Source organism: Neolamprologus multifasciatus, chromosome 14, assembly GCF_963576455.1.
Source record: "Neolamprologus multifasciatus chromosome 14, fNeoMul1.2, whole genome shotgun sequence".
Classification (NCBI taxonomy): Eukaryota; Metazoa; Chordata; class Actinopteri; order Cichliformes; family Cichlidae; genus Neolamprologus; species Neolamprologus multifasciatus.
The window spans coordinates 5,635,211-5,659,217 of NC_140452.1; the positions used below are offsets into that span (position 1 = coordinate 5,635,211).

Consider the following 24,007-nt stretch of genomic DNA (forward strand, 5'->3'; position numbering starts at 1 on the left):
CTGCCCAGGTTCCATCTCCAACAAGGATGGCTCTAATAAATGCGTGGTCCTTAGCAAATAAAACACTCATCATAAATTATTGCTTTTTTATATTTATATTATTATTATTATAATATATTATATATATTATAATTATATTATATGCTGCGTATTGTATGAAGTTAGTGAATCCAGTCATCATTCTTCAGCATACTATGAGGATATATGTTCATTAAGACTTAAAGCAATAATTAATGATGGGTGTAAAAGTGTAATATGCATTGCAGTGAGCCATCTTCACAAAGGCTTCCTGTAGTATGAGCTTCCTGTAGTATCCTCGTTCAAACTCCTGAATCCCCGTCACATTTTCAGTTTTACATCACGGAGCTGTCATCATCTTACACAGTTAATTATAGAGATGAGGAGAAAACTGCTGCAGCTGCACAGGTGGCTGCAGATGAAATGTTTTATTGCATTTGAACTAAACAGTTGTTCTGCAGCTCCTTGTCTTAGTTTGTTTATGTTTTCTGATGAAAGGTTTGATGTTAAATCACTGAATGAATGTTGGAGGAAAAGTGATGTCAGCTGGATGACATCATGGATACACTGAACATGAACTGTGACTGCTCCAAAAATACCTGCTTAGTCCTGTCATCAGGATGTTTTCTTCATACAAAAAGCATAAATATGATGGACCTCCTGTGCACGGCTCCTCAAAATCCTTCTATATAACATTTCACATCAGGGTTTTCCGAGGCAGATATGTGTGAATAACAAAAGCCCTCAGGCTAACTCGTGTGATTACTGCACCGTCTAAGCCTGCCAGACGGTCATAAACTTGTATTGATAGTAAATGACACCCTGACATTTTGTTTCACCTAAAAAGTGGAAACAATAAAGTCTTTTTGTGGTTTTATTCCACTTAAAAAAAAAATTTTTCCCCCAAAACTGTCAATACTAGTTTTTTAAACTTGAGTTGGTTCCAGGTGTTTGTCTAAAACAACACATTTTAAGCTGTTTTCATTGTGTTTTCAGTCTGTTTTGCTCTTTTGAGTGACACACAGACACACTAGTCCTCAGTTATTTTAAATCTCTCTTATTTGTGTTATGTATCAATCACCTCTTCTCTCGATTACCCACCGTCCTTTGTGTATTTCAGGCCGGTCAGTTACCCAGAGAACCACTACAGCCTGTCTCCTGCAGGAGGCGACAGGCCCTACAGAAACCCCTCAGCCAGCTTCTCCTCTCCTCCCTCCGGCCTGGTCAGTCTCACCACGATGGGACCACCTGGAATCTCACCGGGCCCCTTTGTGCGCTACAAACCTTCACCCGACAGGTGTGTGGGTGTGGGTGTGTGGTGTTTTACTCTGCAAGCTCTCCACTGTCACTCGTTTGATCTTGATCAAACATGTCTGGTTTTACTCGTAAACGCTTTGTGTGCTGAAGGTGGAATATGTTGGTTCAAATCGCAGGCTGAATAGCGCGGCACGACCAGGTCTGCAGTTAGACGTGTATGAACACACAGTCTCCCAGAGGAAGGATCTGTTGTGTGGGTGGCTCTTCCTCACACTGTGGAGGTTGATAACATCTCACCCAACCAGAAAAACTTGTTTTATTCAACCGCCACTGGGATGCAAAGCAGAAGCTGAAAATGTTCTCTGTTAGTCAGAAACGTTATACTTTTACAGCTGGGGAGTTTTATTCCAGAGCGTGTCCTTTCTGTCATGGTGTCTGAATAGCTGTACATCTTATTTTATTTAAAAAGGGTTTTGACCTTCCACCAATAATAACATCAGAACTGATTAAAAACACAAAATGCAATTTTGGTCAGAAACAGCAGGAGGATTCACAGACTTCTGTTTAGTAAGGTAGAACAGACTCATCACCTTAAACGTATGCAGCTCCAGGGATCGGGAAAATCCCTGCGAATGTGTTCACTAATGTTTCTCCTGTGGTTCATATAGATTTGGAACAGGACAGCGCCCCCTGCTGCCGTACGATCCTCACCTCGGTGTGGACCTCCTCTCCAGTGGAGAATCTTCGTCAGGCTTCACCAGTCAGGAGAGCACCATGGAGCGCAGCAAAACAGGTACAGCACCACCTTCAGAAGTAAATGTTGAACTCACTTGTATGCGTCTACTCTTATTTAACATATAATGTAAAATGTCATAAGGAGCAAAAAATGAGTTTTTTTATTGGTTTGGTTTTTAAAAAGTTAAACATCACCCTACATATTTTCATTGCTGTCGTCACAGCCGTCGTGACCGAGTACAGCTGAACACTGAAACTGAAAATAAAATGACGTCTAAACAGAGATTTGTAAAAGTCTCTCATTATTGTTTAAATGTCCTAAAAAATAGGTCTCTATCTGCTGATAAATAAGCCTTTCTGAAGCCCTAAGTAGTAGAGGTGGGAATCACCATACATCCCATAATACGATATTATCACAATACTTAACGCACGATACGATATTATTGCAATTTTTTAAAATATTTGCGATATTCAGATTCTGTACATAAACTTTATCAATATTCATTTTATCTAATATCAAAGTCTCACACTCAGTCTTTCTCTCATTTCAGTTTTATTGTTGACAAACTGAACGGTTTGTATTACAGTCTAGTCCAACTTAACTGAATCAACCATCTGGTACAATTATAGCTATTCTGAACTATGCAGTTTATGAAAACTATGCAGCCCCTTCAGCAACTGAAGAATTTGAAAGTAAATTAAAACAAAATATAATTTTACATTAAATAAAAAAGTTTTAAACTTAATTAAAATAAAACATGTCTTAAATTAAAATAAGTAAACTGTCATGTTTATTGCTGCCAAAAAAAAAGTTAAACACATTTGGACAGTGAAGGAATGTCAGGATTCTTGCTCAGAAAAAGGATCAACATGCTCTGAAGTCAGAGCACAAAAACCTTTTTTGTAACAAAATATCGATTTCTGCTGTCCCTGTATCGATACATTATTAGCAAACAAAATATCACGATACTACACAGTATCGATTTTTTCCCCCACCCCTACTAAGTAGTATGTTATTCTATCACATTTCCCAAACATCCAATCATATGTGATTGATATGCTGATAGTGCTTTTAACTCCTGCTGTCAATAGTAGTTGTATAAGATATCTATTAGCTGACCCCTTAGATGCTGAGCAATGCGATCTTGGACTCTTTTGCAAGATTTTGGTGAAATATCTTCTTGAGGGCATCAGAGACTTTATTATGTGTCTGAATTTGGACAAATCCAGAGTATGTGCAAATGAGTCCTAGCTTGTGTTCCACATTATAACTTTCAGTTATAATTTATTTATTCAGTTCCATGAATTTGAACTTGTTGCTGAATGTGCTTCGCTGCATATTTCCGGTGGTATTTCTGTGCGTAATTCAGTATCCCATTTCCTTTTTGTATGTGATGTCGTTTTTTACAGTTTTTACTAGGGATGCACCGATACTGGTATCGGGTATCGGGACCGATACTGTAAAATGTGTGTGTACTCATACTCGTAAAAGTTAACCGATACCATGAACCGATACTAACTTATTTCATTAGTCAGAGGGTGGATTGTCATTTCTGTTGTAGTTTTTTAGATTGGCCACTAGGGGGACATCCCGCGCTAAACAGGCACAGGGTTAGGCGAGTGAGACTGGCAGCTCCAGATAAAAAAGAGAAACTGGAGGCTGCTGTAGCTAGGTTAAACAAAATGTCAGCAGTGTGGACCGGAACAGCCAACTTTAACTCAGGTTTTGGAAAAGCGATGAAAAATGTCAAGAGAAAATCCACGGGCAGTTAAAATAACAGAGGCTCTGACTCATTTTATCGCTCTGGATGACCAGCCAATGCCGGTCGTGGAAAACATAGGATTGAACCGTCTTCTCAGCATACTCGAGCTGCGATATGAAATTCCCAGCCGCCCACACATCAGGGAGATAATGGTGCCAAAACTTTCTGAAGAGGTAAAGACAAGCAGTGTGTGCGATGTCAGTCCTTGGTTTAACGGCACAGTGGACTGATGATCCACGGGCAGATGGGGAGTTTGTTCGTCAATGCCAAATACTTAAGTTATTTTGTTTGTTTGTTTACATTATGGACACTCTGCAACAATTTAAAAGTTTATTTTATTCTCAAACATAATTTGTATTTATTTTATTCCAAACAGAAGTGTTTATTTATTATTCTGAAAGCTCGAGACAGTGCCAATAGTTCAGTGATATTTTGTTAAATTACAATGTGGAGACTCTGCAATAATTTAACAGAAGTGCTTATTTTTCACTTGAAATTGTTTTGTGGTCATTTTTTATTAAGATATTATTTTTTTATTGGCAGAGAATAAAAGAAAACCTGTCTTCCAATTCATTGCATTTGTGTGTGTGTGTGTGTGTGGTAGAAGTATCGGTTTTTGTACTCGGTATCGGCAAGTACTCAGATCCAAGTATCGGTATCGTATCGGTTTGAAAAAATTGGTATCATTGCATCCCTAGTTTTTACAGAATTTCTCACTTCCATTTATTCTATAGATATGTACTCTTCTTGTGTGTTGTTTTCATGCTGCTTTAAAGAGTGCAGTTGTTGCTCAGCAGACTAGAGGCTGCTGAGTGTGGTTTTGGTGTGTGGGGGGAGGTCAGTGTTTAAATGTGCTATAAGTATTTAATCCTCTTTGACAGCCGTGGACGTTCAGTGTGACTCGTTATAATCCTGAGTGTCTGTCTATGTGTGTGTTTGGATGCAGAGCCTCTCTGGCATGTCCCAGCGTCTCGAGGACCCGGGGGTGGAGGGGGGCAGAGGAGAATGCCCAGACAGGATGTCCCGGGGAAAGACTCTCCAAACAGACACTCGAAGGTCAGACTCAACATCAAGACTGCGTCTCTCTTCTTTCCACCTTTCGCCTTTTCGCTGAGCTCCTCTGACTCTGTGTCCTCCGCAGGGTGAGACTCAGTACTCCAGCCACTCCAGCAGCAACACCCTGTCCAGCAACGCCTCGAGCAGCCACAGCGACGAGCGCTGGTTCGACGGAGGCGCACCTGGAGAGCGAGGAGGCGCGGGTTGCCTCGGTGAGCCGGCCGATCCCGACCCCGACCTCCTTAACAAGGGCGGGTCCAACGATAGCGGCATCGACGCCTCGACCCACTACGGAAACGGTCGCCACAGTAACATGTCCAACAGCCAGTCCCACAAGGCCATGCACAGCTCTGCGACCTACAGCGGCATCCCGGAGCTGTCGGTGGGAAGGAGCGGGGAGGAGGCTAAGAGACGAGAGTCTTCACCCATTATACCAGCTGCGGCCAATCAGAACAAAGGGTACAGGACGAGGACGTTCCCTCCTCCTGGCTCCAGCGCTGATAAAATGGATGCTTTCAAGCCAAGGTAAGTGACAAACTCCTGATGAGATGCATCGCCTGCTGATCCTATTATGAAACTCGTAGCAACGTCGTCCTGTAAGAGCCAGGCTCCATAGACAGTGAATAGAGTGAATGTTACAGTTTTAGGCTCAGATTATGTGCTTATTAATCACTTTAGAGTGTTTTTATCAGTCTTTAGTTTATGTAGCATCATCACATGACTGAAAATGTTCAATACTAAACTAAATGTAGAGAAAAAGTAGGATTATGGCCGTCTAATCCTTGTCAAACACAAAGATCATCAGGTGATCTCTTGCTCTCGTGGTTTTATAACTGTCAGGGCCGCGATATAAATCCACGCAGGGATTCAGCACACAAACCTGCACCCGCTTCGGTCACTCTGTGCTGGATTAAAGCAATCTGTGCTGAAACTCTGAGTCCCAGCAGCTCTTATTCTGTACTCTGCGCATGCGATGTGTCACATGATGATCGAGACACGTAACCCCAAGTCGTAAAAAGCCAGAACATTGTTTACAGTTTTTTACAGCCGCTAGGACACATTTCTCAATACTTAGGTCACTTTTGCAAAACTCTTCACACAATTCTCCTAACTGACCTTCAGCTTGGCAAAGCAGTTCATTTCACATTCAAAATGCACTACAACTACCAAAACACTTTATTCAGGTCTCAAATAAACTCATTCTTCCAGAACACTAGCAAAGGTCGACAGCCGACAAACACACTTTGTCACCCACAAAACAATGACCTAAAAAACACTAACAACATGTAGCATTACAGTGTTTTCTTGTGTAAAACAAGGACACATCTCTGTTTATAATTTCAATATATGTCACTGGAATGAATCAGACATCATGCAGAATTCGTTAATATTTGTTTATGTATTTTTATTTTTTTGCACTAAGTAATCCCAAAATACAAGAATTTGTATCCACACCATCCACTGATACACATACAATAGTAATGCTAATCTACTCGGTCTTCTCCATTTGGCCACAGGTTCTCATCCACATCACATCTTATGTCATCTAGGGCAACACACCGAGGAAAGAATAGAGTAACACCTGTGTAGATGTTCATCTAAAATGAGAATCAGCTGTGGCTGGTTAAACTGCATTTTTAGATTTAAAATATGTTTCAATAAAATATTGCTGTTGAATTTTGCTGTCTTATTCAGTTTTGCATTATGTTATTGTTTTGACCATAAGTTTAACCGTTTTGAAAACAGTATGTAAGTACATGCAAAATGTCCTGTACGTACAAAGATTTTTGGCAGTTGTTGTGTCTGAGTGAGAAAATAATTCATGAAATTTGAGAGATGTAGTCATTGAATGCATTTTGTGCCAAAACAATGATAACTGATCCTCAGTTTAGCCCACATAGACTTCTGTTGTGCTCACTGTGTGAGGAGTTTTGCAAAAGTGACCTAAGTATTGAGAAATGTGTCCTAGCGTCTGTAAAAAACTGTAAGATGTGGATAAAAAAAGAATTCAATGATTTGCTAATCTCATAAACCCATACTGTATTCACATTAGAGCGTAGAAAACATCTGGTATTTAAACTGACACATTTTACTATTTCATAAAAAAATATCACTCGTCTGAGCACAGGATGTGTTTCAGTTCAATTGATGCAAATGATTTTTAAATGTTTGTCCTCATTCAAACAACAACAAACAAACATGTTTCCTGTCCTCGGTAAAACTTTTCCACTAAAATATTAAAGAAGCGCAGAAAACAACATGGCATCCATGCTCTGTCACTTTATTGGATCTAATAGATGGCGATCATCCTCAGCGTTAATAGAAGAGTCAGATGTATTTCTCTTCTGGGGTCTTTCTGTCCTGGTGAAGCAGTTGTATATTGTTTCTTTTATTTTCCGTAACCTTCAGGGCCTACACACCGCAGGGTTACAAAACTCCAGCGGAGAAACCACGGCCTGTCCGAGCTTCTACCGCAACGCCCACTTCGGCTCAGCTAAGCTCCACCCCTCTGTCCAGCTCCGCCCCCAAGTCATCATATGGCAAGAGCACACCAAGCGGTTGGCATGCAGAAGACTCCAACCGCTCTCCTTCAAACTCGACGACAGCATCGAGCTCCGACAGCAGCAACAGCAAGAAGTAAGAGCGACAGCCTCGGCGGATCTGCTCTGATGCTTGCTTCTTCTTCCGGGATAGAAATTATTTTTAGGCACCTCCTTTTATACCAAAATAATCATATAAATGACCTCGTACTCAAAAGGATGGTGGACATAAATGTGTGATTAATTATGTTTTAAAATTTCGTATTTTTAAAGCGCTGATCAATGAAATAGAAGGCATTTGGCTTTTTGAGTCTTTATCCGTGGAGTCAAACTTTGTCCTTTGTAACATCTGCCTTGTTTTCACTTTGTTACTTAAAATCACATCCACAAAACAATAGACCAACAATAGACCAACAAACACTGGAGGATACTGTAGGTAGAATAAAGTGGAACATAGTTTCTTACCGTGGAAAGAGGCAGGAAGCAGTCTTCAATAAAGGAAGACTGTATGTTTGTGTTTTGTTCTCATATCTTGTGTCTCCAGGCAGGTGGACACAAATTCAAAGAACGTGTTTGGACAACCTCGCCTGCGAGCGTCACTGAGGGACCTGCGCTCGCCACGACGGACATACAAGAGCAGCATCGAGGACGACCTGAAGAAACTGATCATCATGGACAACCCGGGGGAGACGCCGCAGAGAGACCCCGTGAGCATCGTGCTGGTGGATGATATCCGTTTTCCTCTCGTGAGCACACAGTTCTGACCTCTGACCTTTCTCCCCGCAGTCTCCCAGACGCACCCTGCAACGCACCTTTTCCGACGAGTCGCTGTGCAGCGGGCGCAGGGACGCCGGCTTCGCCAGCTCCGAGAACCAGACGGCTCCCGGCGACGTGCTGTTCACCTGCACGCTGCCCACACGCAAACACGCCGGCTCCTCCAACCACATGCAGAGCAAGAAGGGTGAGCGCCTCGATTCTCCTCCCGGCGACTAAAGCAAACCTGCTGCGATTGTGTTCAGATCATTAATCGCGACTCTGCCGCCCCACAGTGCCGCTCTCTGCATCCGAGCTCTCTCTGACCGAAGTGAGAGACAAGCTCCCCCCTCTGAGGAGGCTCGACCCCGGCATGATGCCCCTCCCTGACACAGCCAGCGGACTCGAGTGGTCCAGCCTGGTCAACGCTGCTAAGGCGTACGAAGGTGAGGACGGATATTTCAGTATTAAATGTAACATAACCTGGTTTGTGAGCGACGAGGTAACCGCCATCTCTACAAGAGTCTCCCAGAAATATCGACCCCGACCTCACTCGTGTTGAGGACGGAGTCACGTCAGATCTTTGAACATTCGTCTGGCTGTTAGGAACCCTGAGTTTTCTGCTTTTCTTCACATGCAAAGCTGAAGTAGTGCTTTAAAAAAACAACAACAAAAAAACTTCCTTATCACTCGCTAAGCTACTGCTAACTTCACTCCACTAAACCCCATAAACCCTGTTTTTTCACAGATGTTTAACTTTATTGTAACATCTGGCAGAGCAGCCACACCGATCGTTTTATTGGACCTGGAAAAAATTTTGGACTCTTAATCATTCAGTGGTGCCTCGGTGCTTAGACTCGTATATATATATATTTTTTGCACCCAGAGGATCGTTTTATGTGGCTGCTGGGATTTGGTTGCTTTTTACCTTCTTTTACCACTTTTGTTTTCCCCCAGGAAAGGTTTTTAGAGCTCTCCTTTTCTTTTTGGGGACGTGCTTTATGTGGAAAAGGCTTTTTAAAAGCACGATCATGTGTTTATTTTGCAGCACAAAGAGCGGGTTCCCTGTTCTCGCTAACGGACCCGCAGCTCGGAGGTCCAGACACGAGACCGGCCGCTAGTCCAGTCCAGTTTCAGACTCCTCAGACGCCACGGACCACGCCCACACTCAGCAGGTAGGTCAGCCCCTCTGTTACAGAGATCCAGAAGAACATGTTATAAAGAAGCAGAGAACGCCTGTAAATATTCAGGTTTTTATAAGTCACTACTGCCACCTGGTGGTAGTTTATCAGCATCTCCTTTTGAGCATTTTCACCAGAATTAAGTTTGTTAACTCTGTGGCACCAGAGAGGCTGTTGGTCCTTCCCGTGAGCAGCACACTTTTATTTTTAAAAAAAAGGTTTATACTGAAGATGAAGAGCTTTCGGTCTGTTTATATGCGGCGTGCACATCACAGCGGTGTTTTGTGTGTGTAATCGCTGGATCCACGGTAACGAATGCCAGGTGTGTTTGTGTGTGTTACAGCGATGAGGTGCCCAACGATCTGTCCGGTCGGCTCTACCACCTGGAAGTGATGCTGAAGCAGCTGAACAACGACCTGGAGAAAGTGAGAGCTTTTTGTTTTTCTCTCTGAAGCAGGAACCCTCTGAGGTTAAAGCACCAAATAATCGATAATAAGTGACTGTGGAGTCATGTCTTCTTAAAGACTTTATTTACACGTGTTGTTGATGTTGATTTATGTTTAAAAGCTGCATCACCTTCATTACGAGGCTCACATAATAATAATTTGGTCTTTGATAACTGAACATTGCCTTTATTTCTCCTCCTCTCTATTACAGGAGAAGCAAGATAAGGTCGTCTTGCTCGCTGAGATGGCCAACCTGAGAGAGAACAACCAGCGGCTGCAGGTGGAGAGCCAGACCGCCAGCGAGCAGCTGCGCAAGTTCAGCGTGCTTCTGACCAATCTCAACAAGCCGGGCAGCGACCACGAGGCTCACTCCTTAGCCGATTCACAGAGGGAGTGACCGACAGCCAAGGAAGAGAGCGAGGTTCAGGCCAGAGGGAGGGGCTTTTAGTTCCCACGATTCCTTGCACTCACAGGGGCGGCAGATGTCACACTCAGCTTCCACTGGGCTGCCTTAAACCAGAGAGAAAAAGAAGATCTGGATTTTTTTAAACCCTTCCAGTAGAGAACCTCACTCTCCACGCTCCCTGCTCTGAGCCTGTTTATTTTTCTAACTGACGTCTGGATATTTGTCACACGGTGTAAATACATCTGCTACTATGCCGGAGGAGCGAGCAGGAGTGGAGATCCTGACTGTTTTAGAGAACACTACATCACCTGGAGAGGCCTAATACTGTTCCTGCAGCCAATCAGCCAAAATAAATAAATAAATAAGACTGCATCTCCCAGAATGCACTAGAAGAGAGGAAGCTCTACAGACGTGGTACTGTAGATAGATGCCTGTGTGGTACAATTCTCATATATCAATATTATCGACAATGTACTGATATTGTATAAGAGACGTACTAAAGGTGTGTGTGTGTTTGTGTGTGACTGATGGTACAAAAGTGAGAAGCATTGCAGCACAGCATTGTTTGTGCTCGTGTGTGTGTCTGTGTGTGTGTGGACAGCGGAGTGATGAACAAACCTGTTTACTGTAATCTGAACCCTGTGGGCCTCGTTTTCCTGCCCTCCGTTTACACGGGCGACCCGCGGCGGCCCACGGATGTGAATCAAGCCATCGGTGTGCCGAGAGCAAACGGTCGCAGAGCTCGCCAGCGCGGCGGCGTCGTCGTATCTCCCACACAGAGCAGCGTCCTCAGCAGTGCCCGATCATCTCAGACCTGAATGAACTGATGGTTTTTGTTTGGTTTTAGTTGCAGAATTTTGAGAGTTACACTTACCTGCTTTCTGGTGAAGAGCTTATTCTGAAGTAATGTGGTTGGCGTAGCCCCACATGAGCCCAGTTTTGACCATATTATTGTTTACGTTTTGGGGAATAAAATATGGCGAATACACTTTCATTTTTACCTTTTTTATTGGCCGTACCAACTGCTGTAGCTGGATTACTGTAAAACTGGAAAAATGTTTAAAAATCAGCCAACTTCTCGCTCCTGGCAGCTCTCAGAAGAGCTGGTAGTTACGAGGTGATTCGATGGCTCACACACGTCATGTTATTTTTGCTTTTGTGAAATCAAATTGCTTCCATCACGTCGCTGTAACCTCTAACCGACGTCCTTCAACAAACCTTGTGTTGTTTATGATTTCGTGTGTCAGGCAGCAGAGCGACCCGGTTGTTGTTTTTGTGTTTTAAGACGTCACGAACTGAACTGGAGTGCATAAAGCATGTGCAACAGCCTCACCAAGAAAGTAAATAAGTGTATTTTCTCAAAGCGTTCTCAAGTCTTCATGTATTTGTGATCCAGTGAAGCTCCGGCTGAGCGCGCTCACAGGAAACGTGTACTGTACCTGAAAGTCCGTCACATCAGGACAGATGTGCTTGTTTAAGAGGACTTTTCTTGTTTTATACTGCGACAGTGCTCTCAATGATACGGTGTACTGTATTTTTCATACAGAAACATATTTTTGAATGCTGGCAGTGAATAGACAGCACACCCCCACCCTCTCGCCCCTCCGCCCTGCTAAAACTGTACTGCACTCTCATCTCTCTGATAAAACAGGAGGTTTCTCTTTAACTGGATCTGTTTAAAGTTTCCACTCAGGTTCCTCAGGATGCTGTTAACGACACTCGACCGTTGGGGGGGGGGGTTGATGATGACAGACGTCACCCTGCTGTCTGCACCGTTGTCCCTTTAAATGTTTTTGGGCAGCAGGATGTTTCAAATTGCTGGAAGAGCCAAAAAAAACCTTTTTTTTTTTTGTCACTGACCCCAGAGGATAACTAACGCCTTCTTCACCTCAGCCCCGCCCCTCTCTCTCGCTCTCTAGCAGCTTCAGTCGGGTTCCTGTTCCTGTTCTCCATCCACACAGCTCTGCAGGTGTAGCTGTGATTTTAGTGTCTTAATCTTTAGTTTGCTGATTTAAAAGGGGCAAGGTTGTTTTTTTTGTTTTTTACATATATATAAATCTTGTTATGTATAATTTTAAGCTATTTAAAGCATACACAAGGACCCCTATTGAACAAATCCAATAATGCATTATTACTGGTAATATTGTGCGACTAGTTATTTCCTTTTTGTTTTTTGTTGTTGTTAATATTTTTATAATTTATTTTTGACATGTTGGCCACTGTTGCAGACAATAGTGAAGATGAGAGGGTACTGTGTTTTCTCTTCAATTCCTCCTTCCTTTCCTTTCTCCTCAAGCCTCATTGTTCCTCTTTCCATCGATGTTTCCTGCATTCAGCAGGAATAACTGAAGCAAGGGTTTGGTTTTCTTTGGGTTGTAATAACGTGTACATTTTAAAAGTGTAAATTATGTTTTCATTGTTTTATAAAAAAAATATATTAAAAATAAGTCAAAACATTTGCTGGTTTCTGGTCTTTGAGTTTTTGACTTGCGGTTTAAAAATAACCTTTTAGTTTCAGATTTTAGAAAACGACTGCAGGGTTGCGAGGAGGAGTTATGAGAAGTTAGTAAATTAATTCTGTATGTAAAGAAAATGTTTTTCACTTAAACATGAAGCAGATTTTTGCTGCATTAACAGTTTGAAAAAAATAAAATCCTCGTGGCTTAAATGGCAATTAAGCTTTTTATGACCTAAAATTAATTTTAATTTACAGAAAGATATTTGGCGATTTCAGGTTCTTAACGGTGAGACTAGCAGAAATATAGACTGTTTTTGGCTGGTTGATCCTGTCATATTTGTATTTTTGCATGATCACTCATTCAAAATAATGCTGTTAACAGGAAGACGACACAGGAAAATATAAACGTATTAATCATTAATAAATGCAAAGTAGCTTTGCATGAGTCAGAGTTCAAGCCTCATTTTAAATTGCATTTTATTTATTTAGTGCCAATTTAGCGTCTTTATAAGACCGTATAATAATACAGAAAAAAAACAAAACCCTAGCACTCGTGGGAGCAAGCACTTTGGCAACAACGGGAAGGAAAAAAAACAAACAAAAAAAACCCACACTTAATGGGAAGAAATCGCTGACTTTGCTGTCTGTCCCCGTTTTCATTTTCAGGTTCCTGGTTGAATTAATCAGTACAACCTTTTTTGGTTAATAAACTGGTTTTAAAGAAGAAAAAAAAAACAAAGTCTCTCCCGTTGGTGTCCGACTTAAAAATTTCCTCAGGTTATCTTTAAGTCTCTATTTAAATTATTTCATTTGAGGGGAAAAGAACTAACCAAACCTACCAGACCCTGTGTGAAAAGTAATCATCATTTATCATAAACACTTGATTGCAGTTCTGTTAAGTGTGGCACAATTTTGTCACAGCAGTGGATACAACTAAGAAAAAAAACCAAACACGTTCAGTCCATTTGGTTTATAGCGGACAAAGAAAGCGTCAATGAAACAGATTTTACACAATCAACTTTATTTTTTGTTACAAAAATTCAAACATTTTAGAGAAAGTGCTTTCTGTCTTTGAGTCGACAAAGATACTGACAAGTGAACCTCTGAGTTTTAACTCTAAGCTTCAGCAGGTCGGAAACGTTTACGAGCCGCACATCAGGCACTCGTCCTTGTTCTCCAGAGAGCACACCATGGCCGCCGTGTTGCGCTCTTTGATCTCCTGCTCCGAGGACGTGGCCGGCTGTGCCTCCTTCAGCTTCTCCTTGTTCAGGGTGAACTGGATGGGGTTGGCAGCAGGCTTGGTCCTCAGGTAGTACATCCCAGTCTTCAGACCCTGCGGTGGGAGGAAGAGGGAGTTATTTTAAACTAGAGATGGACCGATCCGATATTACGTATCGGTCCGATATTACGTATCGGTCCGATATGGATGTAAATTACTGGATCGGATATCAGAGAAAAATAAAAAACACGTAATCCGATCCATTAAATATCAAAAAAGCACCTCAAAAAACTTGCGACACAGCGTAACTCGGCTCATAACCGTAACACGTCGGAGCAGTGTGCATCACGTGATAGAGCGGCTGTGTATATTTGTAGCCTGCTAGCAATCCGGCATTTCATCTCTGAGGAAGTTATCCCAGAGAGAAGTAAAGCAAGTGTGTAAGTTCATCTCTGAATGTTTGTAAAGCTTAACAACCGATATATGGAGCGACTGCCTCTTCTCTCCCCCTCCCTCTTCTTGCTGCTACTTCATGAAACTGCTTAATGATCAGCTGATCGGCTTTTCTGTCGTGAGTCGTCTCTTTTGTTTGTTTTTGGCCCACTTCGCGCCAGAAAGAGGAAACCAGCGGCTGTACAACAGCAGCACGTTTAAGCTTGATAAGCTGTTGTTAGAATTTATTTAATATTACTTTCTACACCAGGATCTTTTTCTACGTAGCTGACGGCTGGTAACTGTGCAGGGGCGGATCTAGCAAAGTTTAGCCAGGGGGGCCGATAGGGCATTGACAGGGAAAAGGGGGCACAAAGACATACTTTTCTTTCTTATTCTCATTTAAAATATCTAGCGTTTAATAAATAATTATCTGAATCTTACACCCAAAGTTTTAATCTGATGTAAAATATATAGAAGTCCATTACTGTATATAGTAACTATTAAGTCTAATATACCCTAGTAAGCTATAGTACTTTTTCCTTTGGGAAGATACCATCTGTGCAGTCTGCAATTCTGTTGAAGAAAGATGTTGAATCTATTTAATTATTCTTGAAAAATAATTTATTTCTGTGCATTTTCACCCTGCATCAAATTAAACTTGATTACATCAATTAAGCATCATGAGGTGGAGGGTGGTTCCCTATTTTTTTTTTTTTTGCTTGGAGTTTGCAACCCTATTAGTTAGGTTGCTTAATATTTCTGCTAAGTACTCTTTAAAATACCAGAATAGGGAGGATGGAGCAGGTTTAAGTTTATTAGATTGATCAGTTTTGCTGAACTATGAAATATTTTGGGTGCAGTGTGTTTTTTGCATACAGGTGTAACAGAATAGCTTTAGTGTTTAGTTTTGTTTTTAACTTGAGTATGAACTTATACAAAAAGCAGCAAGATATTAAAAAAACTGTTTTATTGATTAAAAAAAACCCACTATCGGATTCATATTGGTATCGGCAGATATCCAAATTTATGATATTGGTCATAAAAAAAAAAAATTTAAAAAAAAGTGGCATCGTGCCATCTCTATTTTAAACCCCAACATGTCTTCACGGTGAGGTTTCACTCCTCCTCGTGCAGCTCGACACTCACCTGCTTCCAGCCGTAGAAGTGCATGCTGGTCAGCTTGCCGTAGTTCGGCTCTGCTATGTGGATGTTCAGGGACTGGCTCTGGTCGATGTAGGCCCCGCGGTCGGCGGCCATCTTGACTACAGTTTTCTGTGAGATCTCCCATACGGTTTTGTAGAGCTGCTTCAGATCATCTGGGATCTCACTGATGTTCTGTCAAAATTTACAAAAAATAATAATAATTAAAACTAAAGTTTCAGGTCCAAACACAAAGGAGTAAAAACAAGAAGAAGAAAAAACCCACCTGAGCTTAAAACATCTTAAACTTCTCAGCTGATGGTATTTGGGACACATAGACCAGAACTTTAGGCTAATGTGATGCTTTAAACTATTTTCCATTCAATTTTACTTAAGTAGCACCAAATCACAACAACACTCATGTCACGGTGACAAATGAGAGAAAATGCCAACAGATGACCTAGCAAGCACTGCGTGACAGTGGGGAGGAAAAACTCCCCTTTAACAGGAAGAACTGAGCTTTAAACAATTTGCTGTGGAAACAAAATAGTTACAAAAATAATTGAACCATTTCAGAATGTTAGACTGAGATGACGGGTTTCCTTCTTCGTAGGGCTGTACGATATGACCAAAATCTCATATCCCGATATAAGAATTCTATCGTCCGATAACGATATAAATCACAAAAATGTAACATTTTCTGTAAATTCTGTGAATCTCTGGCAGCTCGACTTGCGTGAAGTGTTTCCAGCTGCGTGTAGTGTAGGTGGAATCGAGTGTTTTAACCGATGCATGAAACTATACAGCTTTAGACATAAATTGTAACAGCCGCCGTTTTCTTTGTGAGTATTTATTACACGGCGTGCTGCGGGGAAAAGCCTGCTCTAATGTTTGAGTCTAAGGTTTATTTTCTAGCACCTGACGGCTCTTTTTAATTCTCATCCGTAAATAATCTGCTCTTTCACGTGATTCAGTTTATTTTGAAAATTCTCAACAGGATCTTGAGCTTTATTGTGAAAGGTTTATGTGGAACATAAACAAGCGGACACGCGATGCTGTTACCGTCGTTGTTGCTAACCACAACGCATAAAAACAGGCGCTTGTCCGTCAGTAGTGTGGTTATATTAAATATAAGAGAAAGAGAGAACTTTAAGATATTAATATCGCCACTACAGTGACCATCAAAACGATGAAAAAATATTGCCGTAAACAGTTTATTTTGCGACACCACGAAACAAACAATAGCGTAAAATGAAACGATAGACGTTTTTATATCGTCATCCGATATATATCGTTATATCGAACAACCCTACTTCTTCGTGTTTTCACAGATTTCTTTGGATCTTTGGTCAAATATTTGACTGTTTATTGATTTACTTTGTGGCACCTAATCGAAATTCATTTTTTAATTAATGAATTAGAAGACTAATTATTCAAGATCAAAGAGGATGAAAAACAGCTAAGAGATGCAGGATTGCCTAATTTCATTATGCTTTTTTCCAAGAGTCTTGAAGCTTTAAATGTATATATTTAAAAGCAGTTAAGTGGCATTTTATCATTTCCTGTAAAGGAAATGTTTGGGAATCAGTGTTTTAGTCTACAGAATGAAGTTCACACCTAAGAGATGTCCGTCATCTTTAATGGTTTTCCTTCCTGCTGATGATTACCTGGATGGAGCCATTGTTAGCGATCAGCTGGTTCTTCATCTCCTCGTTCCACATGCCCCTCTCTGTCAGGTCTTTGAGCAGGTGGGGGTTGACGATCTGAAACTCCCCCGAGAGCACCCGGCGGGTGTAGATGTTGCTTGTGTAGGCCTCGATGGACTCGTTGTTGCCCAGGATCTGGGCGGTGGAGGCCGTGGGCATCGGGGACAGCAGCAGGCTGTTCCTCACGCCATGTTTGGCGATCTTCTCCTTCAGCAGCTTCCAGTCCCACAGGTCCGTTGGCGTCTTCTCCCACATGTCGTACTGGAGAATGCCCTTACTCACCGGCGAGCCTTCGTACGTCTCATAGGCGCCGAGCTCGGCGGCCAGCTCGCAGCTCGCTTCCAAAGCGGCATAATACATCGTCTCGAAGATCTGGATGTTGAGCAGTTGAGCCTCGGGGCTTTCAAAGGGATAACGCATAAGGATGAAGGCATCAGCCAATCCCTGGACCCCGATTCCTATCGGCCTGTGGCGCATGTTCGACCTCCTGGCTTCTTCCACCGGGTAGTAGTTGATGTCGATAACCTTGTTCAAGTTCCTGACGATTACTTTGGTCACGGATGCCAATTTTTTAAAGTCATAAGTCCGCTCAGGGGTGACGTACATGTTGAGCGCGACAGACGCCAGATTGCAAACCGCCACCTCGTCCTTGCTAGTGTACTCGACGATTTCCGTGCAAAGGTTGCTGCACTTGATGGTGCCCAGATTCTGCTGGTTGCTCTTCCTGTTGCAGGCATCTTTGTAGACCATGTACGGCGTCCCGGTTTCCGTCTGCGACTCGATGATTGCATACCAAAGCTGCTGAGCCTTCACCACACGCTTCACCCTCCCCTCCCTCTCATATCTGGTGTAGAGTTCTTCAAACTCCTCCCCCCAGCACTCATCCAGCCCGGGGCAGTCGGCCGGACACATCAGGGACCAGTCTGTGTTGTTCTCCACCCGCTTCATGAAGAGGTCAGGGATCCACAGGGCGTAGAACAAGTCCCTGGCTCGCTGCTCCTCCTTTCCCGTGTTCTTCTTCAGCTCCAGGAAGTCGAACACATCGAAATGCCAGGGCTCCAGGTACATGGCGAAGGCGCCGGGTCTTTTGTTGCCCCCCTGATCAACATAACGCGCCGTGTTGTTGTAAACCCTCAACATTGGGACGAGCCCGTTGGAACAGCCGTTGGTGCCGGCGATGTAGCTCCCCGTGGATCTAATGCAGCTGACTGCCACGCCAATCCCTCCGGCTGATTTGGAGATGAGGGCGCAATGCTTCAGCGTGTCGTAGATCCCCTCGATGCTGTCATCCTTCATGGCGAGCAGGAAGCAGCTGGACAGCTGCGGCCTGTTGGTTCCAGCATTGAAGAGGGTCGGGGAGGCGTGGGTGAACCACTTCTCTGACAGCAGGTTGTAGGTCTCGATGGCCGCTTCGATATCCGTCCCGTGGATTCCCACAGCCACCCTCATGAGCATGTGCTGCGGACGCTCAGCTACTTTGCCATTGATCTTTAGCAGGTAGGAGCGCTCCAGAGTCTTGAAGCCAAAGAAGTTGTAGGAGAAATCTCTGTCGTAGATTATGGCTGAGTTAAGGCGGTCTTTGTTTGCAAGAACAACGTCGAGTGTGTCTTTCGAAATCATGGACGAGTGGCGTTTGTTCAGGGGGTTGATGTAGTTGTACAGGTCCTCCATGACTTCGCTGAACACCTTCTTCGTCTCTTTGTGCAGGTTAGAGACGGCGATGCGTGCGGCGAGGATGGCGTAGTCGGGGTACTTGGTTGTGAGAGTGGCAGCGATCTCCGCCGCCAGCGTGTCGAGCTCCACAGTGGTGACGCCGCTGTACAAACCCTGGATGACCTTCATCGTGATCTGGGCTGGGTCCACAAACTCCATGTTGAGTCCGTAGCAAAGCTTCTGGATGCGAGATGTGATTTTGTCGAACATGACGCGCTCTTGGCGTCCATCTGAAAAATAGAGAAAAGCGTTTTTCTAAAAAAGGGCGACTGATTTTAATACAGTTTAAAACATTAACCACAACTCGTATATTTTTAGGTTCAAGTTTGTTTTTAAAGGTGAATAATGACGTTAACATACTTAGAGCTCAGGTTTCCGTTCTTCTCTTGTGTGATCTCAAAGTACCTGAGGTACCTGTCACTACCCGATCCGTACCGGAAACCCGATCCGTACCCCGCATGTGCGAAAGGTGTCTACTTCCGGTCGTAGCGTTTTACGATAGTTACAGGTCAGAGTATCTGTTAAGATGTTAAGAATAACAAGTATCTCTTAAAATATTTCTGATAATGAAACATTTAATATAATGTAGAGAAAAACAAAAAAGTAAAAAGATAGTGATGGATCATGACTCCCCGATCCTTAAATCGGACCGTACAAATTGGGTCTACCCGATCCCTACCGCGCATGTGCAGGGGTTTTCTTCTTCTTCTGTTCGTTTAATGGCAGTTTAGTCCCCAGTGTATGAGGATACTGCCACCTGCTGACCAAGCGAATGAACCCTATTGTAAACTAAATTAGCGTCATTACAAACGTGTGTTAAATTTGATTTAGTGATAGTCGAGTGTGTTTATGCTTGTCTGTGTGGAGAGGATTGATTGGAATAGTGATGATGATGTCCGCTATCACTGTCAATTGTCAGTAAACACTTCATCTGGCTGCTGAATCTACACGTGAAATATTACAAAGTCTGTATTATTAACTCTGTAATTAGGCGCCATTCTTCTTATTTTACGGCGCTGTTGTTCAATCGGGGAACGCTCTCTGTTGAGGAGAAAAGCATGAATTTGTTTGTATACGGATTATCCATTGTTTAAATGTCCCGGTAGTCGAAAAGGAGGCAGAGCTGTTGAGAAATGCGAGGAGCTAACTGGGCGCTAACCGTATCATTCAAATATATTGAATGTCGCAATGTTGGCAAAGAGAGGAAGTGACGTAAGATTTGCGCATGCGGGGTACCGATCAGGTTTCCGGTACGGATCGGGTAGCGACAGTACCTACATCCCTAATACCTCCCACCCACTCCATGACGTAGTCACAGGACCATCTTCAGTGAAAGACTGAGATTACCAAAAAGCACCACTGAACCACACAGGAAATGATTCTTGCCCGTGGCCATCTCCCTGACAGGGCTGTGCGATATGACCAAAAACTCATATCCCAATATAAGACACTTTTCATCCCAGTAACAATATATAATCACAAAATAGTGTATTTTCTGTAAATTCTGTGAATCTCAGGCAACTCGACCTGTGTGAAGTGTTTTCGGCTGGCTGTCGTGTACCTGGAGTCGAGTGTTTTGACCCTTTACACTTTACGCAAGTCGAGCTGCCCGAGATTCACAGAATTTACAGGAAATGTTTAATTTTTGTGATTTATATCGTTATCGGACGGCAGATGTCTTATATCGGGATATGAGAATTTGGTCATATCGCACGCATAGACAGACAGTAACAGCCGCCACTTTCTTTGTGAGTCTTTATTACATGGCAAGTGATTCTTGCACAGGTGGTAGAAGAGAAAAAAAATAGCTATAAACAGTGTATTCTGCGTCACCGCGAAACAAATAAGAGCAATAATAGCGTATAATGTAAAACTATAGATGTTTTCATATCATCATCCGATATAGTTCGTCATATCGCACAGCCCTACTCCCTGTACAACTCCTCCATCTAACACTGTAAACACTGCAATAGTTACACCCTTTTTGCACACGCTCTACAGTACAATAACAAATGACAACGTTCACAGGTTAGAGTCAAATGTCAATCATATAAATTCCACCCCTGTAATGTTCTTGATATGTATAATTGAGCCACTTGTATATATTAGCTGTATTTCTTAAATTTGTAAACTCTGTAACATATTGTTTTATTTAAATAGTCTAGTCCGTTACGGTCTTGAAGCAACTGTAACCCACATCATTTTCTTAGGCATTAATAAAGTATTCTGATTCTGAATATTAGGTGCGGCACCCTCCCCTGCAGTTGAAACCTTCATGAGGGGCATCCAATCACAGGACAGTTTATTTAAAAGGCAGCAAACTAAACCTGCTTGTTTCAGATAACAAGGGGCTACACTGAGGCTCAAAACGGCATGAAGATGACGATCATATCTTTAGATGAAGCTCAACCCAAAAGTAAAGTTTCTTCCTATGATGCATTTCGTCTTTATTAATCTTTTGTCTTTTTGTTTTGTCATTAGTCTTTGTCTACACTCTTCTCTTGTTTAGTTGTTATTTTTTCCTCCCTCTGCTCCTTTTCCTTCTCCCCTCATCCTCCAACCAGTCGATGGCTGCTCCCTGAACCCTCCTAACAGGAAAAGAACCGATTTCTCTTCTTGATGATTGGGAGTTCTTTCTCCCAATCATCGCCAAGACCTGCTCATTGGGATTTCCTCTCTCACACTGTAAGGTTTGAACATTACAGTTCAGATCAAACTCTGAACACACTGTCAAAACTACCTTCAAAGAGGAGGTGTTGTAAGGGTTTATAGATCTTCTTTATGACGTTACACTGCGAGGCTATAAAAACTTTTGGCGCCTCTTTTAAGACAAAGACTAAGTCCATATTGTCAAACTACAACCGACCCCCCACTACCACTTAAACACGTTTAACCTCCACGTCAGGGGGACGGTAACCAGCTCCTCACTAGTCCAGGTTAACCAGCCTGTCGTTAAATGATGTAACCCTACAGCAGGCAGAATCACCGGTAACTCCACATGAAGCTAACCGAGGCCTGCTACAACATCGCAGCGCTCACCTCTTTTGATCACATGCATGTTGGCGGGCTCAGGCGTCTCTGTCTCAGGGGCGGGGGTGTGAGCAGCTCTCCGGGTACAGGTCGACGCTGTTCGCGGGATCACAGCGAGCTGCTGGGCACTAACTCGCGGACTGCTCGCTGTAGAAGCGCGCGAAAGACTCCCAGAAAACCCGTTCACCTCCTATTTGTACGGAATGCGTCACCACGGAAGTGAAGAGATGGACAGGCATCTCGGCCAATCAAAATCGCGGGACTTCAAAATCTGGCGGGACAGAGAAGTGTGTCATAACAGTGGGTCAAAACACACAAAAAAGAAACTTTTACAGTCAAAGTAAACTATCCTGTTAACAGGAAAATGTCACATGTATGTGTACATGAGGTGTATTTGTCTGAAAAGGTTAAAAATTCCCGAATTAGTACAGAAAAAATTGTGTTTGGAGTTTATTGTACGTTTTCAGTTTGTATATATGTCTGTTTTGTTTTCAGAGGCAGGATTTTGGATCGTAAAAACACATATTATAGTGGTAATTTACAAAGAACCAAAGTATAAATAATAACTGCATGTCAAAGTATTATATTTGTGAATTACACGTTTCTGATGCATCAGTTTAAAAGGTTTGATTTAAACTTAAATCCTTAAAGAGTCAGAAGACTTAACAATCCGGAGAAACAGTAATAAATAAAACATGTTTGCTTTGTCACAGCAAAGCACTGAAGTTTAATGTGCTGCAGAAGCAGTAGAAAAATATACACTCAACAGCCACTTTATTGGGCACACCTACACCTGCACAAAGGCAGATAGAGTGAGGCTTCAGAGTGTAGTCAAGGCAGCACAGAAGATCATCGGCTGCCTTCTCCCCTCTCTGATGGACATTTATTCCTCCCACTGCCTCAAGAGAGCAACAAGCATCTTCAAACACAGTTCCCACCCTGGTTTTAACTTGTTCAACCTGCTTCCTCAGGGAAGCGCTACAGGTGCAATAGCACAAAGACCCACAGACTCAAGAACAGTTTCTTCCCAAAAGCCATAACCACCCTGAACTCACACATGCACTGATAAACACAGCTGACCCCCTCATTCCAAGGATTTCCCTAAATAAACCATCACTGTGCAATAACCCAAACTGTATATACACAACACTATTTATTTACATATTGACTGATTTATTTATTTATTTTTATCAGATTGTATATTTGCGCATTTTATATATTTTTTCTGTAAATACTGTCCATATGTATATAGTGTTGCAATAACTGTGCAGCACTATATACATGTTTGCACTGAGTAGGAGATGCTCTGTATCTCATTGTACGTCTGTATTGTGACAATAAAGGCATTGTATTCAATTCTATTCAACGGCTTATTGCAAATATCTAATTAGTCGATCACATGCCACCAACTCACTGCATTTAGGTATGTAGTCATGATCAATACAACCTGCTGAAATTCAAATTGATCATCAGAATGAGGAAGAAAGGTGAGGCAAAAAGAGAATGACCAAACTCTTTTGAGATGATAGGAAGGCAACAGTAACTCAAATAACCAGTTGCTGCAACCAAGGTATGCAGAAGAGCATCTCTGCATGTGCAAGACGAACTACAGCAGCAGATGACTGTAGGTCTGTATACACTAGCAGATGAATGTGCCACCCTCCAACAAAAGGAGGGTGGCACTCCTGTCAGCTAAAAACAGGAAGCTGAAACTTAGTGATACATTTAATGCCTGAGATATTTTAATATAAGAAAAAGAACCGCAATCCTAACTGTATGTCTCAGTTTTACACGTTACATGTTAAAGAAATGCTGCTGTAGCAAATGAAAGAAATCTGACTCTTTAGGCTTAAACTGTAAGTAGTGAGTGTGTAAAATGACAGAAATCTATTACTTATTTACTTTGGTGCAGGGTAATGGCCACGGGGGATGTCTGTATCAGTAGAAAAAACTGTAAAACCTATGAAAATACAAATAAAAGTCCCAAATTAATGTTCTCCTTCAAATTTTCCAACACTTTCCAGGTAGCCGAATTGAAGTGTTTGGGTTAAGGGCAATCTGAAGGTAAGAACAAGATGATGTACCTAACAAAGTGTTGTTTACTGTAGTTCCTTTTGCGCTCCATAGGTGGCGATTACGTCTTTACCCCCC

General features: G+C 42.4%; 2 protein-coding genes across 2 annotated transcripts in view; one reads left to right on the forward strand and one right to left on the reverse strand.

Moving 5' to 3' along the window:
- Positions 1-12,613, forward strand: part of sipa1l3 (signal-induced proliferation-associated 1 like 3) — a 92,686-nt gene extending 80,073 nt beyond the window's left edge. The window contains exons 14-24 of the mRNA XM_085184859.1: positions 1,139-1,315; positions 1,944-2,068; positions 4,720-4,829; positions 4,915-5,354; positions 7,239-7,466; positions 7,914-8,076; positions 8,156-8,330; positions 8,419-8,568; positions 9,171-9,297; positions 9,647-9,728; positions 9,961-12,613. Of these exons, the coding sequence (XP_085040985.1) occupies positions 1,139-1,315; positions 1,944-2,068; positions 4,720-4,829; positions 4,915-5,354; positions 7,239-7,466; positions 7,914-8,076; positions 8,156-8,330; positions 8,419-8,568; positions 9,171-9,297; positions 9,647-9,728; positions 9,961-10,146 (1,963 nt within the window). The 3' untranslated portion in view covers positions 10,147-12,613. The remainder of the gene's footprint in view (positions 1-1,138; positions 1,316-1,943; positions 2,069-4,719; positions 4,830-4,914; positions 5,355-7,238; positions 7,467-7,913; positions 8,077-8,155; positions 8,331-8,418; positions 8,569-9,170; positions 9,298-9,646; positions 9,729-9,960) is intronic.
- Positions 12,614-13,637: 1,024 nt separating this feature from the next.
- On the reverse strand, positions 13,638-22,084 carry LOC146503321 (ribonucleoside-diphosphate reductase large subunit). The gene is made up of 4 exons (XM_085184864.1): positions 21,866-22,084; positions 17,075-19,056; positions 15,414-15,602; positions 13,638-13,946 (listed from the first exon to the last, which is right to left on the reverse strand). Exons 1-4 carry the CDS (start codon positions 21,882-21,884, stop codon positions 13,755-13,757), a joined length of 2,382 nt encoding a protein of 793 aa, XP_085040990.1. The 5' UTR covers positions 21,885-22,084; the 3' UTR covers positions 13,638-13,754.
- Positions 22,085-24,007: the final 1,923 nt, after the last annotated feature.

Coding starts and splice junctions, on each gene's coding strand:
- LOC146503321 (XM_085184864.1), bottom strand. Junction 15,603..17,074: donor CTAACAATGGCTCCATCCAG/GTAATCATCAGC, acceptor AAATTTTGACAG/AACATCAGTGAGATCCCAGA. Junction 13,947..15,413: donor ACTTCTACGGCTGGAAGCAG/GTGAGTGTCGAG, acceptor CTCCCACCGCAG/GGTCTGAAGACTGGGATGTA.